The sequence below is a fragment of the Phascolarctos cinereus genome, unplaced genomic scaffold (genome assembly GCF_003287225.1).
Source record: "Phascolarctos cinereus isolate Bilbo 61053 unplaced genomic scaffold, phaCin_HiC Scaffold_2;HRSCAF=192, whole genome shotgun sequence".
Lineage (NCBI taxonomy): Eukaryota > Metazoa > Chordata > Mammalia > Diprotodontia > Phascolarctidae > Phascolarctos > Phascolarctos cinereus.
The window spans coordinates 38,755,515-38,773,858 of record NW_027555625.1 but is presented as its reverse complement, the minus strand read 5'-3'; the positions used below and the strand labels follow the sequence as shown (position 1 = coordinate 38,773,858).

Below are 18,344 nucleotides of genomic sequence, written 5' to 3'. Positions count from 1 at the left end.
CCACATTCTGTAAGGTATAAGAAGTTATGTTTCTAAAGGTGTAGAGGAAGTGGTACTAACAACAGAATTCAGAAGTCTCACAGGGGCAGAAGGAGCAGTCTTACTCAAGAATTATTTTTAACAATTTTTAATAGAGGCAGAGAAAAACCTGTTGACATTAGTAGTCTGGTTACTAGTACTGAAAAGTAGGACAAAGGATACAAATTACTCAAAATGCATGTGCTTAATAGATCTATGAATATTATCTTCTCGGGGGGGGCAAGGGTTAACATAATTTTAGGCTAATGTTGTATATAGAGGGAGGGACTTGGCCTTTCTGGACAGGAATAGAACTGCTTACTTTAGCTTCTGTAGGGTGTGTCTGCCTCTAGCAGCACACCAGCTTCTTGCAAGCACATATAATAAAAAAGCTTGCCTCCTCTACCTCTGGAGTCTTTGTTTTTTCTGTAGAAGTTATCCTGAAGAATTCTAATTTAAATTAGGAGAAATGTGCTAATGAAACCGATTGCATTTTGTGAACAACCTCCATTCTGAAACTAAACTCTGTTTTGCTGTGAATCACTGGAAATCGGGATTGTCTGGAAATCTGCAGGCTGCCTGTTCCTTGCTCTCCCCCTTCCACCTTCTAAAGTCCCGAATCTTTCCTCCAATAAGAAATCAGATGATGGAGGCATGGAGGAGGAGGAGCTCTCTGAGAGAACCAGTATGGTGGGTGGTGGCTCAGATGGAACAGGAGCTCTGGGGTGGAGTTTGGAGGCCTGGGAGGAGTCTAGGGCGGAAGAGGGCTCATTCCAGTGGCTAAGGCATTTCAGGTGATGGAGGGCAGCGCTTGTGGAGGAGAGGCAGAAAGGGTCCTCAGCACTTGGTCCTGGGTGTGATTGGAAGACACAGCCCTTCCTGGGGGCCTCAGAGGCTGGGCAGAGGGTGGGAGGACCCTCCCAGAGTGGGCTGTCTGAAAACAGGAACATTTGTCGTGAGATTGCTCTGCCTTCTTCCCTTGCAGCTGAACTATTTCCGCCTTCCCTGCCACTGAGATCTCTCTGCCTTCCTTCAGAGCTGAGATCACGCGGCCTTCACTTGGATCTGAGATCTGTGCCTTCTGGACACCAGCTGTGTGGGGGCAGGTCCAAGGTAGGTCTGAGCCAGCCCCACACAAATCCGCTGGTTTCTGCTGACTGTTTATACTATTGGGTCTTATCCTTGTCCTCTGACCATGCGGTGAGTGCCCTCCAGGTCTGCCTGGAGCAATCCTCCCCACCTAGCCTGGCTGCTGGAAAAGGTTCTCACTGCTAACTCTTCTGCAGACTCCCAATCACTTCCCATAGGTGTGGGGTCACCCTCCCCAAATTTAAGATTACAAAATCGAAACCTTATCCACAGGGACCCAAGAATGTTATCTTGAGTGAAAGACAAGTGAAAGGCTTGAGTGAACCACGAAATGCAAGGGTAAAGGGTGTGAATCTACTTCAAAAGAATTGGAGCACTCAAGCCTTCTTTCAGACCCAGACAAGGTTAATTGTGTAACCAATAGAGCCAGGGTAGATTTTAAGAATCTGTGCATTTGGTAGGGGCAAGACTGACTTTTTTATAGGGTAAAAGGCTGTGGGAAGATTTGGGGTGGGATCTAGGGGTGATAAATAGCTTGGGCTAATCTAGAGGTAACAGAAAAGGGGTCTAGATGGATTAAGGGGTGGGAAGTAGTCTGGGATGATCCAGAGGTAACAGACCAGGAAGGGACTGTTGAAAGGATTATTGAGTAATCTAGGTGGGGATGAGTGGGAAAGTTCTGGAGCTGCATTGCTCTTTTGGGATCCAGGTCCCATACCCCATCAGAGGGAGATCCCTGATTCAGGAGCCATTGAGGCTTTGACTGGTCTCATCCCATCTGGGATTCCAAGCCTCTTCTGCCTCTTGGTTCTCTGAAGGAGAATGGGGGAAAGGAAGGGGACAGAAGAGAAGGAGTTGGAGAGGGTGTGGCCATCTTTTTCAAGCCTGGCCCTACCTGTCAGTTGCAGTTTCTGCCCTGAGGGCAAGGCCCCAACCCCTGTGAATTCCTGTAGGCTAGCCTCCTGCCCTGAGATTGTTCTCCTTTCAGAGCTCAGTGTGCTGAAGACCAAGGCCTGGCCCAAGCGGCAAGCCACTGAACAGAGGGAATGGCCACCGGGAACTCCAGACCCCTACCCCAGGTGAGTGCACTCTGTCTATAGACTTTACCAACATCAACAAAGAGGCCGTTTCCACAGACAAAGGATGGTCTCTGAGGCTGGGAATCCCCTATCTATGGATTGTTTCTTTACAAAAATAGGCAGGAAATTGAAAACAGTAGTAACAACAGCACCCTGTTGTCTCCTTCTGTACTTTGAATTGATTCATGGCACTTTGGCATCACAAGAACTAACCAACCTCCAACCCCCCTAAGTTCTTTCCTACCTGTGTCCTTTTTTTTTTGTTGCTGTTAAATTTTCCCTCATGATCCCTGAGATGCAGGGAAGATCACTTCAGTCATTCCACTCTGTTCTGTAGGGGTCTTGTGTTTTTGCTCCTTTGCAGAAACAGTTGAAATGTCTGGTGTACACTCGTGTCTTGGTAGCTAGATTGACTTTCAAGGGCACACTGAGAGGGCAGTGAGGGTTGAAAGGAGCAAATACTGTGATCTGGGGCTGGGGATGTTCCTGGCCTCCTGTATCCTCTGGTCCAGTGTTTTCAGGAAAATATGGTAACTCAAGAAAATAGGTGAAGTCAGCATCAGGGTCACATTCACATGTTCAAAAACCAGAGTTATTTGGACCAGGCCAAAGAAAAGGGTACCTTCTTTAGCTGTTAATTGATTAGCATTTGTTAAGGACCTACTACTTCCCTTGTTAGAGAGTATATAGGAAAGGGCTGAGTTTGGAGAAGTATTCAGAGTTCTGGCAGTTTTTTTTTTCTGATGAGTGAAAGGGGGGTAGTGAAGAAGACCGTTCTTATCAATGAGGCAGCAGGCTCAAAGGCAAAGACATAATAGAGTGACTTACTTTCTCCTGAAAATCCACTTTTCACCATCTTTACAACAACCCTATGTAGTAGGTGTTCTTATCTATTTCACAGTTCAGGAAACTGAAGCAAACAGAAGTTCAGTGACTTACCAACCAGGGTCACCTAACTAGTAAGTGTTTGAGACTGGATTTGAACTCAGATCTTCATGATCTCCTACCATTTCATGGCTCCATCAACATTGTATTAATGTGCCCATCTTCCCACAACTCCTCCAACACTGACTGGGGCTATTTGTCATTTTTGTCAATTTTTCAGAATATGAGATGAAACCTCAGGGTTTTGCTTTTTATGTTTGCCTTATTAGTGGCTTGGAGTCTTCTTTCATGTGGTTGGGAATACTTGGGAGTTCTTTTGAGAATTTTTTGTTCCTGTCCTTTGACCATTTATCTATTGGGGAACGGTTATTTGTTGTTTTTCGGTTGCTTCAGTCCTGTCCTGACTCTGATACTCATTGGCATTTTCTTGGCAGAGAACTAGAATGGTTTGCCATTTCTTTCTCCAGCTCATTTTACATGGGAGGAACTGAGGCAAACATGCTTAAGTGACTGGCCCAGGGTCTCATTGTTAGTGTTTGAGGCTAAATTATAACTTGAATCTTCCTGACTCCAGGCCTGGAGCTCTATCTACTGTGCGACCTAGCTGCCATTGACTATTAGGCTTTTTTTAAATAATATTTCATTTCCCCCCATTTTTCCCCAATTACATATAAAAACTTTTTTATTCCTAAAATTTGAGGTCAAAATTCTCTACCTGCCTCCTTCCTCTTACCTCTCCTGCATTTGGTAAGCAACCAGAAACAGGTTATACATAAGCAGTCATGTAAAGTATTTCTGTATTAATCATTTTGTGAAAGAAAATTTGAACTGTAAAGAAAGTGAAAAATAGTATGCTTTAGGTTTGTATTCTGACTGAATTAGTTTTTTCTATGGAGGGGGAATGCATTTTTCATCATAGGTCCTTTGGGATTGTCTTGGATCATGGTATTGCTGAGGATAGCTAAGTTACTCACTGTTCATCATATAGTATTGCTGTTACTTTGCACAGTATTCTCCTGGTTCTGCTCACTTCACTCTGCATCAATTCATGGAAGTTTTTCTAGGTGTTTCTGAAATCATCCTGTTTGTGATTTCCTATAACACTATAGTATTCTGTCGCAATCATATACTAAAACTTGTAAAGACATTCCCTCAATTTCCAATTCTTGGCCACCGCAAAAAGCTATTACATAGGTCCTTTTCTCTTTTTTTAAAAATCTTTTAAAAAATAGTTAATTTACTTTTAGTTTTTAACATTGGCTTTCATAAGATTTTGAGTTTTAAATTTTCTTCCCTTCCCTCTCCTCCCTCCTCCCCAAGATGGCATGCAATCTGATATAGGCTCTACTTATATGTTCATATTAAGCATATTTTCACTTTAGTCATAATGTGTGTAATGATTTTTTAAAAGTCTTTGGTGGATACTGACTTAGTAATACTATTGCTGGATCAAAGGGTATGCACAGTTTTATAGCCCTTTGAGTATAGTTCCAAATTGGTCTCCATAATGGTTGGATCAGCTCACAAATCAACAACAGTGCATTATTGTCCCAGTTTTCCTACTTCTCTCCAATATTTATTATTTTCCTTTTCTGTTTTATTAGTTAATTAAATAGATGTAAGGTGGTAACCCAGAGTTGTTTTAATTTGCATTTGAGAATTTTTCTATGACTATGAATACCTTTGATTTCTTTGTCTGAACTGCCTGTCCACATCCTTTCACAATTTATTAATTGGGTCATGACTTGTATTCTTACAAATTTGACTCAGTGCTGTGTATACTTGAGAAATGAGGCCTTTAGCAGAGATAATTGCTGTAAATTTTTTTCCCAGTTGTCAGCTTTCCTGCCAATCTTGGTTGCATTGATTTTGTTTCTGCAAAAAACCCTTTTTAATTTAATACAATCAAAATGATTCATTTTGTATCTAATAATGCAGTTTATGGGTAAGTTCATTCCATTCATATTTATAGTTATGATAACTAACTGTATTTCCCTCCATCCTGTTTCCCCTTATCTCTCTTCCATCTCCCTCTCTGTCTTTCTTCCTGTCCCTTCTCCCACCTTTTATTCTGTCTCCTCACCAGGGTTTTGATTCTAACCAGTGCCTCCCCCAATTTTCCCTTCTTTCTATCAGTTCCCCCTGCCACTTTTTACTTCCATATAGGATGAGATAGACTTCTATAACCATCTGAGCATGTATGTTATTCCCTCCTTGAGCCAATTGTGATCGGAGTAAGGCTCAAACCCTCCATTTCTACCACCCCCGTTCTTGAATATGATTCCATCATAGTCAATGTATACTCCTTCTAATTGCCCTAATCATTATAAAAGACTTAAGAGTTACAGGTATCATCTTCCAATGTAGGAATAGAAATAATTTAACCTTATTGAATCTCTTCTGTTTTCTCTTTCCTGTTTAGCTTTTGATGCATCCTTTGAGTCTTGTATTTGAAGATCAAATTTTTTATTCAGCTCTGGTTCTTTTCCTTAGGAATGTTTGATTATCCTCTATTGAATGTCCATTTTCCCCCCCCATGAAGAATTATACAGTTTTTCTGTGTATGTGATGGTTGATCATAATCCTAGTTCCTTTGTCTTGCTCAATATTATATTGCACACCCTCTGATTTTTTAAAATATAAAACCTATTAACTTTTGTGTTAGCCTGACTGGGACTCCATGACATTTGAGTTGCTTCTTTCTGGTTGCTTGTACTCTTTTCTCTTTCACCTGGAAGCTCTGGAATTTGGCTATGATAGTCCTGGGAGTTTTCATTTTGAGATCTTTTTTAGGAGGTGATTGGTGGATTCTTTCCATTTCTATTTTACTCTCTGGCTCTAAGATATCAGGTCTCTTTTCCTCAATAATTTCTTTGCTAAGAAAATACCATATAAAACGTGTTGTACAGTATTGTTAAGATGTTGATCTAATATTAACTTCCTTCCTGACTGCTTTCCATTTTTTCATCATTTTTTTAAACTAAATAAAGAGTTTTACCCTAAGTAATCTGTTTCCCACTTTATCAAACTCTGAGTTTTACTGATTTCTAATCATTCTGAATTTCCCTTGATTAATCTGTTCCATTCATTTACCTTTTTTTTTTTTAATTTTATCAATACCACATGGGTTTGATGACCAATGCTGTATGCTATAGTTTGAAGTCTGGAAGTTCCCTTTCCTCTATATTCTCACTTCGTTTCATCATTCCCCTTGATATTATTGTAGCTTTTGTTTTTCCAAATGAATTTTGTTATTTTCTTCAGCCCTGTAAAGTATCTCCTTTATAATTTTGTTATTGTTATTGATGGTGTTCTTCAATCACGTCCAACTCTTTGTGATTCCATTTGGGGTTTTCTTGGCAAAGATATTGGAGTGGTGTTCTTTTTTCTTTCTCCAGATCATTTGTCAGTTGAGGAACCTGGGGCAATCAGAGTTAACTAACCTGCCCAGCATCACACACAGCTAGCAACGTCTGAGCCAAAATTTGAAGGCAGATTTTCCTGACTCCAGGCTCAACATTCCATCCACTGTGCCCGCTAGCTGCCCCCATGTTTTCAGTAGTATAGTATTAAATGTGTAAACATCATTGTTAAATCTCTATTTGAGTTTGAATCTTTTGTTGTCCCTTACCCAATTTCCATTCTTATTTTATTATGGAATGAAAGGATATATTGATAATTTCTGCCTTTTTTTTTTTACATTTGTTTGCAGTGTCTTTATGCCCTAGTCCATAATTAATTTGTGCAAGAATTCCTTGGGGCACAAAGAAACAAATAATGTCATCAGTTCTGATTTTCTTTCTAAAAATATTTGACAATTTTTAAAAATTGTTGAACATCCACTTTTTGTCCCACATTGTAAATTCATATTTGTAGGATATGCCTCCCTGGGCTGGGTACTGTGCCTCACTGCTCTCTGGAATACATTCTTCTACTTCCTTCCTTATTTCTAGTGGGTCCACAATAGTCTTGCATATTTCAGTGTCCTTTCCATTGTATTTGAAAGTTTTCTCCTGATGGCTTCTAGAACTCTCTTAGCCTCAAGGACCTGACAATCTAACAGAGGAAGACAAACATAAAAAATGATGAAAATGGGTTGGAGTGAGAAGGTACCCCAGTTCAGGGGCACAATGGAGCAGTCAGTCAGAGAAGTCTTAAAGATGTTGAGTCAAGGGAGAGATGAAATATCTTTCTCTTTAAATGCAGGTTTGGAGTTCAGAACTCCATCCAGCAGTGGTGAGAGAGGCAACCTTGCAAAAGAAAGAGATTTGGAATAGCTTTTGTTAGGTGTGAGTTAGGGAATCAGAGATCAGTTATCAGTCAATAAGAGTCCTGCTTTCCTGTAATGAAAGCCCACATGGTGAATATTATGCAATGAAGAATTGTGATTCAAGAGACTACAGTTTAAAAAAACAAGAATTATAAATTCTTGGGAATCTTAAATTATAAAAGATCAATGAATACCATAATTCTTCCCAAGTAAAATGATAGAATAAAGGAAGTGAAAGGTGATATATCAGTTAAAAAATTAGACCATGAGTCAGGTGTTTTAAAGAAGAAATCACAATGATAAAAAAGTAAAGGACAATTTTGTACATATGATGAAGAATTGTTCCCAGATATCAGAATCTCTGATAAAGTGAATCATATCCTAGCACATTGGCAAACATACATTGTGCATGGAGCAGATTAGAGTTATAGATGACTGCTCCCAAGTATAAAGGCATTTTCAGATTTAGCCAACCTCTTTTGTATATTGTCCAGTCTCTTGACTTTTGTCCTCCCAAGTTTGCAGAATTCTAGAGATATGTTTAGATATTATACTTCTCTTGAGGAAACTGTCAATATCTTTCCCAAGAATTAGCTGAAATACAACTTACATCAATTACATTTTGCTTTTTTAAAATTTTATTAATTTATTTTGATTTATGAATGATCACTTCCACATGCTTTTGAGTTTGTTTTTCTTCCCCATCCTCCCCACCACCCTCCCCAAGAGGGCGCACAATCTGATATAGGCTATACATTTACATTCCTATTAAACATATTTTCACATTGGTTAAGTTGTAAATAAAAATTATAACCAATAGGAGGAACCATCAGAAAGAGGAAACAAAACTCAACAGAAGAGAAAAAAAATGATAGCGATTCAACTTCCACAGTTCTTTCTTTGGATGTGCATAGCATTTTCTATCACGAGGCCTCTAGGGATGTCTTAGATCCTTCTATTGCCAAGAAGGGTTAAATTTATCAATATTAGTAATTGTACAATGTAGCTGTTATTGTGTACAATGTTCTCTTGGTTCTGCTCACTTCACTCAGCATCAGACCATACAAGACTTTCCAGGTTTTTCTGAAGTCAGCCTGTTCATCATTTCTTATAGCACAATAGTGTTTCATTACATTCATATACCACAACTTGCTCAGCCATTCCCCAATTGATGGGCATCCTCTCAATTTCCAGTTCTTTGCCACCACAGAAAGAGCTGCTATGATATTTTTGTACATGTGGGTCTTTTCCCCATTTGTATGATCTCTTTCGGAGATAGCCCTAGAAGTGTATTGCTGGGTCAAAGGGTATGCAAATTTTTATGGCCCTTCGGGCATAGTTCCAAATTGTTCTCCAAAATGCTTGGATCATTTCACAACTCCACCAACAATGCATTAATGTTCCAATTTTCCCACATCTTCTCCAACGTTTATCATTTTCCTGTTTTGTCATGTTGGCCAATCTGATAGGTGTGATGTGGTACGTCAGAGTTTTGATTTGCATTTCTCTAGTCAATAGTGATTTAGAGCATTTTTTCATATGACTAGATGGCTTTAATTTCTTCATCTGAGAACTGTGTGTTCATATCCTTTCACCATTTATCAATTGGGGAATGGCTTGTAGTCTTATAAATTGTCTTAATTCTCTATATATTTTAGAAATGAGGCCCTTATCAGAGACACTGGTTGTAAAAATTCTTTTCCAATTTTCTACCTTCCTTCTAATCTTAGCTGCATTGACTTTGTTTGTGCAAAAACTTTTCAATTTAATGTAATCAAAATTATCTATTTTGCTTTTTATACTGTTCTCTATCTCCTGTTTGGTCACGAATTCTTCTGTTCTCCATAGATCTGATAGGTAAACTACTCTTTGTTCTTCCAGTTTGCTTATAGTATCAGCCTTTATATCTGAATCATGAACCCATTTTGACTTTATTTTGGTATGTGGTGTGAGATTTGGGTCTATACCTAGTTTCTTCCATACTCTTTTCCAGTTTTCCCAGCAGTTTTTTTTCCAAAGAGTGGGTTCTTATCCCAGAAGCTGGAGTCTTTGGGTTTATCAAATAATACATTACTATAGTCATTGACTACTGTGTCTTGCATATTTAACCTATTCCACTGATCCACCACTCTATTTCTTGGCCAGTAGCAAGCAGTTTTGATGATTGCTGCCACCTTCCCCTGCATTTCTTTTCATTAGTTCCTTTGATATTCTGGACCATTTGTTTTTCCAAATGAATCTTGTTGTTATTTTTTCTGATAAGGAAGAAATTGCATATCAACTTCTCTTTCTCCTCCAGAGATCCTTCTACCTCACAGACAAAACACACACTTTGTCCCAGATTTCACAGAGACACATTGCATAGTAAAACATTTGTCAATGTTATTCCAGTTGATCACATCAAATACTTTTCTCCATATTTCATTGAGCTCTTCATGATAATGGCTTTTAGTGTTGACTCTGATACTCAGCAAGGATATGACTTTTGGCTAAATCCCCTTTCTATGCTTACGTTTCCTCCTCTCACTTAATGAGGGTTAGATTGCATGAATTCTGGAGTCTTTCATTTCTCAGTCTTGTAACATTTGATGGTTTAGGAGTTGGTGACATTCCAGGATGTGGCTGTGGACTTCACCCCAGAAGAGTGGGTCTTCTTAGACCATCCACAGAAGGAGTTGTACAAGGAGGTCATGCTGGAGAATGCCCGGAACCTTCTCTCTCTGGGTAAGGACATTTCCTTTGGCAGTTATGACTCTGCTCTAAAGGGAATATCTTAATTCCTGAGTGTGCTGGCTTTGGAGCAGTTATCAATTAGTAGAAAAGGAAAAGTGCTGGTCTCTTGTGGCAGAAATAATAGACTGGCCAGGAATCAGACTAACTAAGGTTCATTGAGTTCCCTGGCAGGAGAATCTTACTAAAAGAGGCAATGACTCCCTGCATGAGCAGTGACAAGGTTTTTATGGGTTTCTGTGAGTGATGAGCAGGGTAGGGGACAGGGCAATATCTGTTCATCAAGGTCCCTTTTGCTGGAGCTCAAGGCTGATCTGGCACATCCTGTTTTGTGTTCCTTGCATTACAAGCATTAATGGGAGAATAAGCCTGATATGTTAAATGTGATGGAGTGATTCTCAAAGGAGTAGCTTTGTATGTACACTGTTTTTTTTAAAGAGAACTAAATGACAACTTTTTCTGTGTCCTCATCACTGATTCCCCATGCTCAGGGCTTCCAGTTTCCAGAGAATATTGGATTTCTTGTTTTGATGAAAGGAAAGCACCATGGATGCTGGAGCAAGAAGGCCTGAGGAGCTGCTGCCCAGGTGAGTGAGGTGAAAGCAAGTATGGGAGAGCTGTGATTACAAGAGACTTCTAGGTGTTGTGGCAAAGGAAGTGCTAGATTTGGAGGCAGGAACACCTGACTTGGAATTCTTTTTCAGACACTTTTAGAAGGGTGTCCCCGGACAAATCACTGAACCCCACTGAGTCTGTTTCCCCTTGTGTAAAATGAGGATGTTGGACACCATGGCAATTGAGCTCTCTCCCAGTGATAAATGTATGATCCTAAAAATAGTCATTGTTTGGAAGTGCAAAAAGGGGTTAGGCTTTCCAGTGTGGGCTCTTTCTTAGACTTTGTGCAAGTTGATGAACATTTATTGAGTGCTTGCTATGTGCCAGACCTTCTGTTAAGCTCCAGGGAATTAAAGAGATACAAGAAGCATTCCCTGCCTCCTGTAGCTCAAAGGCATGGGGCAGACCACATGCCAACAACAATGTACAAACCTGTTGTGGTCAGGCTAAATTGGAGCTCATTGACAGAGTGAAGGAGGACCAGAAAGGCTTATTGTGGCCAGTGGGCACTAGCTGGGGCTTCAGGGAAGACAGGGCGAGCCTTTGAGGTATGGGGATGTCATTGGAAATCACACAGAATCATGAGATGGAGTGTCCTGTTCATGGGCCTCCTAAGAGAGGCCCAGACCACTGGGTTATAACATGTTTGGTGGGAATACAACGTGAAAGAAAATTAGAGTAGGAGCGGGCTAGGTAAGGGAGGGGTAGGTGATTAATAGCCCTAGAGAGGATCATATATTTGGGCTTTTCCCAGGGAACCACAGGAGGTTGTTGAGTACATGAGGCCATGGTTAGTGAAGAACTTTAGGAAGATGAACTTTGATCAGTGGGTGGAAGCATAACTGGACTGGGGAGAGACTGGAGGCAGCTGGAGCAAGGAGCAGGTTCTTGGAAAAACTGAGCTGTGAGGTGTTTGGGGCTTGGACCAAGACAGTGGCAGTGTTGGGAGAGAAGGGGTGTGTGGGAGAGATGTTACTAAGGTGGAATCAGAGGACTTTGCAGCAGATTGAATGTGGGGGTCAGGAGTGTGTGTGAGGCAGTGAGGAGTGTATGAAACCTCATTTGTAAGCCTACTCTGTTGGGAGGGATGCCTTGCAGAGCATTAGGAAAATAGGAAGATGGGAGGGTTGGGGGAAAGAGAATGAGTTTGGTTTGTGGAACAATGAGAGGAGTGTTACTAAAAGTGTGTGTGTGTGTGCGCGCATGTGTGCGTGTGTGTGTGTGTGTGTGTGAGAGAGTGAGAGAGAGAGATTGAGAAGGGTGATTGACTGTGAAAGGCCGCAGGAAGGCAAGAAGGATGAGGATGAAGATATGGCCAGTGGATTTAGCAAGTTTGAGATTTTTGGTAATTTTGGAGAGAGGAATGTCAGTCGAACAACGACATTGGGAACTAGATTGCAGAGAAAGCAGACAAAAGGAGTTGGAGACATCAGTTGTAAATGGGCATCACCAGTTGTTTAGCCAAGAAATGGAAGAAAGACATTGGAAAATAGCTCTTGGGTGGAATGGATCAGGTGACTGTTTTGAGGAGTAGAGAGAAATGGTTTTATTTGTGGCAGTTGGGAAGGAGTCATTAATGTGGGAGAGACTGGAAAGTATTGAAAAAAGGGGATGCTAGAGTGGCTACATAATGAGGAAGATAATGTCCTGGAATGGGATGATTTACACATGGAAAGGAGTTTGCTTTAGCTAACAGAAAGAGAACCATTTGACCTGATTGTGGTATCAGAAAGGAAAAAAAGGCATTTGAGGGACAGCTACAGGGTGCAGTGGATAGAGCACTGCCCCTGGAATCAGGAGGACCTGAGTTCAAATCTGGCCTGGGATATGTAATAAATACTTCCTAGCTCTGTGAGTCTGAGCAAGTCTCTTAACCCCAATTGCCTCACTAAACAAACAAACAAACAAACAAACAAAAAAAGGCACTTGATTTATGGGGGATGAGAAGGATAAGGTAGCTTTGATAAGTATTCAATTTTTTCAATGAAAATTAGAAGGCAAATTTCTGTGCTTAGAAAGTGAGTGGGGGGTGGACAGTGGAAGAGAGTAATAACGGACAGTTAGGAAAGAGTGAAAAGAATTGGTACAGCTGCTGTGGTGAATGACATAGGGAGTCACTTATGTGGTTTTCAGTCATTTTAGTCATTTCTGAAACTTTATGATCCAATTTGGGGTTTTCTCAGTAAAGAAACCAGAGCAATTTATTGTTTCCTTTTCAGGCCCATTTTATACATGAGGAAACTGAGGTAGACAGGCCTAAGTGACTTGCCCAGGGTCACAGAGCTAGTAAGTGTCTGAGGCTAGATTTAAACTTCGGTCTTTCTAACCAGTACTCTATCTACTGTATCACCTGGCTACCCCAAGAGAGTCAATTAGGGAAATGTCAATGGATAACCTTGCCACAGTGAGGTGCAGAATGAAATGATATACCCTAAATTTGCATGGAACCACGCAGCTTGGTCTTATGATTTTCTCTCTCTCCATTCAGAAGCATCTAAGAAGTAGCAAAGGCCTTATTTAGAATTAATCCAAGGCTGTGCTTTACATAAATCCTCGACATGTGTTCCTCCTCTGGTCCCTAAGGCTCAATCTTTGGCCCATTCTTGGAGAATCGTTGGCCTGATTCATTGAGTTGCCAGCCACTCTCAGTTAGGGAAAGTGGGAAGTAGAAACTCCGAAGTTTCCCATAGGATGAGATACTGAGGGGCCTGCAAAGAAGTCTCTGTGGTCTTCCCTTTGGGTCTGGTCAGGTCCCACCAGGGTTAGAACCAGACAGAGTTCACTCAATATAGGAGATGAGGTACAAGAGAGAGCCAGAAACTGGGCCAAGGACAGAACCTGCATTTACCAAATAAGTCAGGGTCCAGAATTCAAGGGCTGAGGGAGAGGCTGGGGCCTGGTGTCAGCCTCGGGTCCAGTCAGTCAGTCGATAAGCATGGATTGAACCCCTCCAGTTTTCTAGGCACCTCGGTAAGCTTTAGGAAGGGAAAGGCCAGTCTCTGCTGTCAAGGAGTTCCCAATCTGTCATACAAACATGGAGATGGTTTGAGAAGAAGCAATAGATCAGGATCCTTGGTCTCAGCTTATCCTGGGCTAGGAGAGTGTTTGCTAGTTCAGTGGCATGTGAGCAAACTCAAAAAATGGGGCTAGTAATGGTTTAAGAAGGAGAGTAGAATTAGGGAGGAAAGAGTCAAAATCAAAACAAGAATGAGTCACCTCAAAGATAACTGCAGGTTCAGTTCCAGAGCTCTGCAGTAAAGTGAATAGTACAATGAAGTGAATCATCTGAATTTTTGGTTTCTCAGTGCATATCAAAGCTTTGTTTACCACATATTGTTGTCTGTGACGTGTGCAATGCTATTATATCTAAAAAAATGTACATACTATAAAATTTTTTTATTGGCAATAAAAGCCAACTATCATCTGATTCCTCTGACTGATCACAGTGGTGGTTTCTCAAGGTTGGTGGTTTTTGTGGCAATTTCTTACAATAAGGCCACAGTGAAATTTTCCAGTGATTGTCTCTTCTTCTCCCTTGAACTTAAAGCCCCATTGTAGGGATATTAATTGGTCCAATCTCAATATTGCTGTGGCCCAAGGAATAGGAAGATTCAAAGAGAGGGAGAGAACAAGTCAACTTGCAGTAATAAAATAATTTTCTTAAAAAAAAAAGTAAATGTAATGGAGAAAGGCTTTGTAGCTCTGGGGACAGAACATGGCCACTTGCAGGGTTGGAGTTCTAGTCTCAGCTGCAGAGATGTAGGTCAGGTCACTCAGCGATTCTGAGCTTGTGGCCTGACTTGAGGATGTAGTAAGAAAGCCCTGGGTCTGCCAGTGTCACAAGTGTTTGAGGATCCAATGTGTTTGTGTGTGAAGCTCTTTGTAAGTCAAATTGTCCTGCAGATGTGACCTAGTGGCATTTTCAAATGATTGATTCTGTCCATTTAACTTTGCAGACTGTTCTCTTAGCCTGGGGAAGTAGGATACAGATCAGTTAGTTTACTTTGTCTAAATGGCGGGAAGGGATTATGATTATGTATGGGTGTACATGTGTCTGCATGTGCATTTTGTTGTTTGTTTCTTGCAGAAGGAGAGATTAGACCTGAAATGAAAGAGAGTACTGAAAAGCTAAGCATTTCTGTGAAAGAGACTCACCAGGAAAGCTTCATGAGTGATGGTCCTTGTGACTTCACTGAGAAACAAATCTGTCCTGTATTGCAGAGATTCCACACAGGAGAGCAACCTTATGATCATCATCCTTGTGGGAAAGACTTGAGTCAACAGTCATCTCTTATTTCCCATCAAAAACTTCATACTGTAGAGAAACCACATGAATGTCATGAATATGGTGAAACTGTTACTGAACATTCATCCTACAGTATTCACAGTAACAGGAAACCTCATGAATGTAATGAGTATGGAAAGGCATGGAGTTGCAGCTCCAGTGTTGCTGTACCTCAGATCATCCACACTAGAGAGAAACCTTACGAATGTGATAAATGTGGAAAGACCTTCACACAGAGCTCTAGTCTTGGTCGACATCAGAGAATCCACACTGGAGAAAAACCTTATGAATGTAACCATTGTGGAAAGGCTTTCAGAGAGAACTCCAAACTTGCTGTACATGAGAGAATCCATACTGGAGAGAAACCCTTTGAATGTAACCATTGTGAAAAGGCTTTTAGAAGCACCTCTGAACTTGCTGCACATCAGAGAATCCACACTGGGAAGAAACCTTATGAGTGTAATGAATGTGGAAAGGCTTTCAGACTAAACTCCCAACTTGCTCTACATCAGAAAATTCACACAGGGGAAAAACCTTATGAATGTAATCATTGTGGAAAAGCTTTTAGAAGTACCTCTGATCGTTCTGTACATGAGAGAATCCACACTGGGGAGAAACCTTATGAATGTAATCATTGTGGAAAGACTTTTAGAGTGAAATCCAATCTTGCTCAACATCAGAGAATCCACACTGGGGAGAAACCTTATGAATGTAATCAATGTGGAAAGGCTTTTCGGCTGAATTGTAAACTTACTAAACATCAGAAAATCCACACGGGAGAGAAACCTTATGAATGTAATCAATGTGGAAAGGCCCTCTGTTCAAGTTCCAGTCTTGCTTCACACCAGAGAATTCACACTGGAGACAAACCTTATAGATGTGATCAATGTGGAAAGGCTTTCATACAGAGGTCATTTCTTGTTGCACACCAGAGAATCCACACTGGTGAGAAACCTTATGAATGTAATCATTGTAGAAAGGCTTTTAGAAGTAACTCTGTTCTTTCTGTACATCAGAGAATCCACACTGGGGAGAAACCTTATGAATGTAGTCAATGTGGAAAGGCTTTCAGAGAGAAGTACAAACTTGCTCAACATCAGAGAATCCACACTGGAGCGAAACCTTATGAATGTAGTCAATGTGGAAAGGCTTTCAGACAAAACTCCCAACTTGCGCAACATCAGAGTATCCACACTGGAGTGAAACCTTATGAATGTAATCAATGTGGAAAGGCTTTTAGACTAAATTCCCAACTTGCTCTACATCAGAGAATTCACAATGGAGAGAAACCTTATCAACGTGCTCACTGTGGAAAGGCTTTCACACAGAGCTTATTTCTTGCTGCACATCAGAGAATCCACATTGGAGAGAAACCATATGAATGTAATCAATGTGGAAAGGCTTTTAAAAGTACCTCTGGACTTTACGTACATCAGAGAATTCACACCAGGGAGAAACCTTATGAATGTAATGAATGTAGAAAGGCTTTCAGACTTAACTCCCAACTTGCTCTACATCAGAAAATTCACACTGGAGAGAAACCTTATCAATGTGATCAGTGTGGAAAGGCTTTCACACAGAGCTCATTTCTTGCTGCTCATCAGAGAATCCACACTGGGGAGAAACCTTATGAATGTAATCATTGTGGAAAGGCTTTTAGAAATACCTCTGATCGTTCTGTACATCAGAGAATCCACACTGGGGAGAAACCTTATAAATGTAATCATTGTGGAAAGGCTTTCAGAGCGAATTCCAATCTTGCTCAACATCAGAGAATCCACACTGGGGAGAAACCTTATGAATGTAATCAATGTGGAAAGGTTTTTAGACTGAAGTGTAAACTTACTAAACATCAGAGAATCCACACTGGAGAGAAACCTTATGAATGTAGTCAATGTGGAAAGGCTTTCAGAGAGAAATGTAAGCTTGTTGCACATCAGAGAATCCACAGTGGAGAGAAAACTTATCAATGTAATCAATGTGGAAAGATTCTCTGTTCCAACTCCAGTCTTGCTCGACATCAGATAATCCACACTGGAGAGAAACCTTATGAATGTAATCAGTGTGGAAAGGTTTTTAGCCTAAATTGTAAACTTACTAAACATCAGAGAATCCACACTGGAGAGAAACCTTATGAATGTAGTGAATGTGGAAGGGCTTTCAGAGAGAAATGTAAACTTGCTGCACATCAGAGAATCCACAGTGGAGAGAAAACTTATCAATGTAATCAATGTGGAAAGGTTCTCTGTTCCAGCTCCAGTCTTGCTCGACATCGGAGAATTCACACTGGAGAGAAACCTTATGAATGTAATCAGTGTGGAAAGGCTTTCGGACAAAACTCCCAACTTGTGCTACATCAGAAAGTTCATCATTGAAAGAAACCTAATGTGATAAAACTTTTTTATGTACACTGTAACCTTACTATACAAATCTGATGAAAGAAAAGACCAAGAGAAATAGTTTCTGCATAATCATTTCATTAATTATGGCTAATGAATAATTAATAAAAGGATCATCATTTAGCTATCTTTTGTAAACTAAAGAGTAATCATGGAGGTATATCAACACTCAGAGAAGTGGGTGTTACTAAGTGACATAAATCAGCTCTGATTAAAAATTGATGAGACTGAATATCATAATGTGAGGTGAACTTATTCTTTTTTTGAAAATTAGTTTATTTTGAATTATCAACAATCACTTCCATAAGCTTTTGAGTTTTAAATTCTTCTCCGCCTTTGTCCCCAGCTCCCTCCCCATGACTGCACATAATCTGTTATATGCTGTACTTATACATTCTTATTAAACATTTTCACATTACTGATGTTATAAGTAAGAATTAGAACCAATAGTATGAACCACCAGAAAGAGGAAACAAAACACAAGGAATAAAATAGCAATTAGTATGCTTCAATCTGCATTCAAACTCCATGGTTCTTTGGATGTGGATAACATTTTTCATCATGAGGCCTTTGGAGATGTCTCAGATCCTTGTATTGCTGAGAAGGGTGAAGTCTATCAATATTAGTCATCACAAAATGTGGCTGTTACTGCGTACAACGTTCTCCTATCCTGCTCATTTCACTGACCATCAGAGCATATATGTCTTTCCAGGTTTTTCTGAAATCAGTCTGTTCGTCATTTCTTGTAGCACAATAGTATTCCATTACATTTGTATACCGCAACTTGTTCAGCAAATTCCCTAATTGATGGGCACCCTCTCAATTTCTAAGTCTTTATCACCACAAAAATAGCTGTTACAAATATTTTTGTACATCTGGGTCTTTTCCCATTTGTATGATCTCTTTGGGATATAGCCCTAGAAGTGTATTGCTGGGTCAAAGGGTATGCACATTTTTATAGCACTTTGGGCATA

General features: G+C 40.3%; 1 protein-coding gene across 1 annotated transcript; it reads left to right on the top strand.

Annotated features, from left to right (window-relative positions):
- The first annotated feature begins 818 nt into the window (after positions 1 to 818).
- LOC110202926 (uncharacterized) lies at positions 819 to 17,602 on the top strand. Its single transcript, XM_020979290.2, has 5 exons — positions 819 to 1,131; positions 2,096 to 2,186; positions 9,939 to 10,065; positions 10,563 to 10,658; positions 14,774 to 17,602. The coding sequence occupies exons 2-5, from the start codon at positions 2,154 to 2,156 to the stop codon at positions 17,344 to 17,346; spliced, it is 2,829 nt and encodes a 942-aa protein (XP_020834949.1). The 5' UTR covers positions 819 to 1,131; positions 2,096 to 2,153; the 3' UTR covers positions 17,347 to 17,602.
- Positions 17,603 to 18,344: the final 742 nt, after the last annotated feature.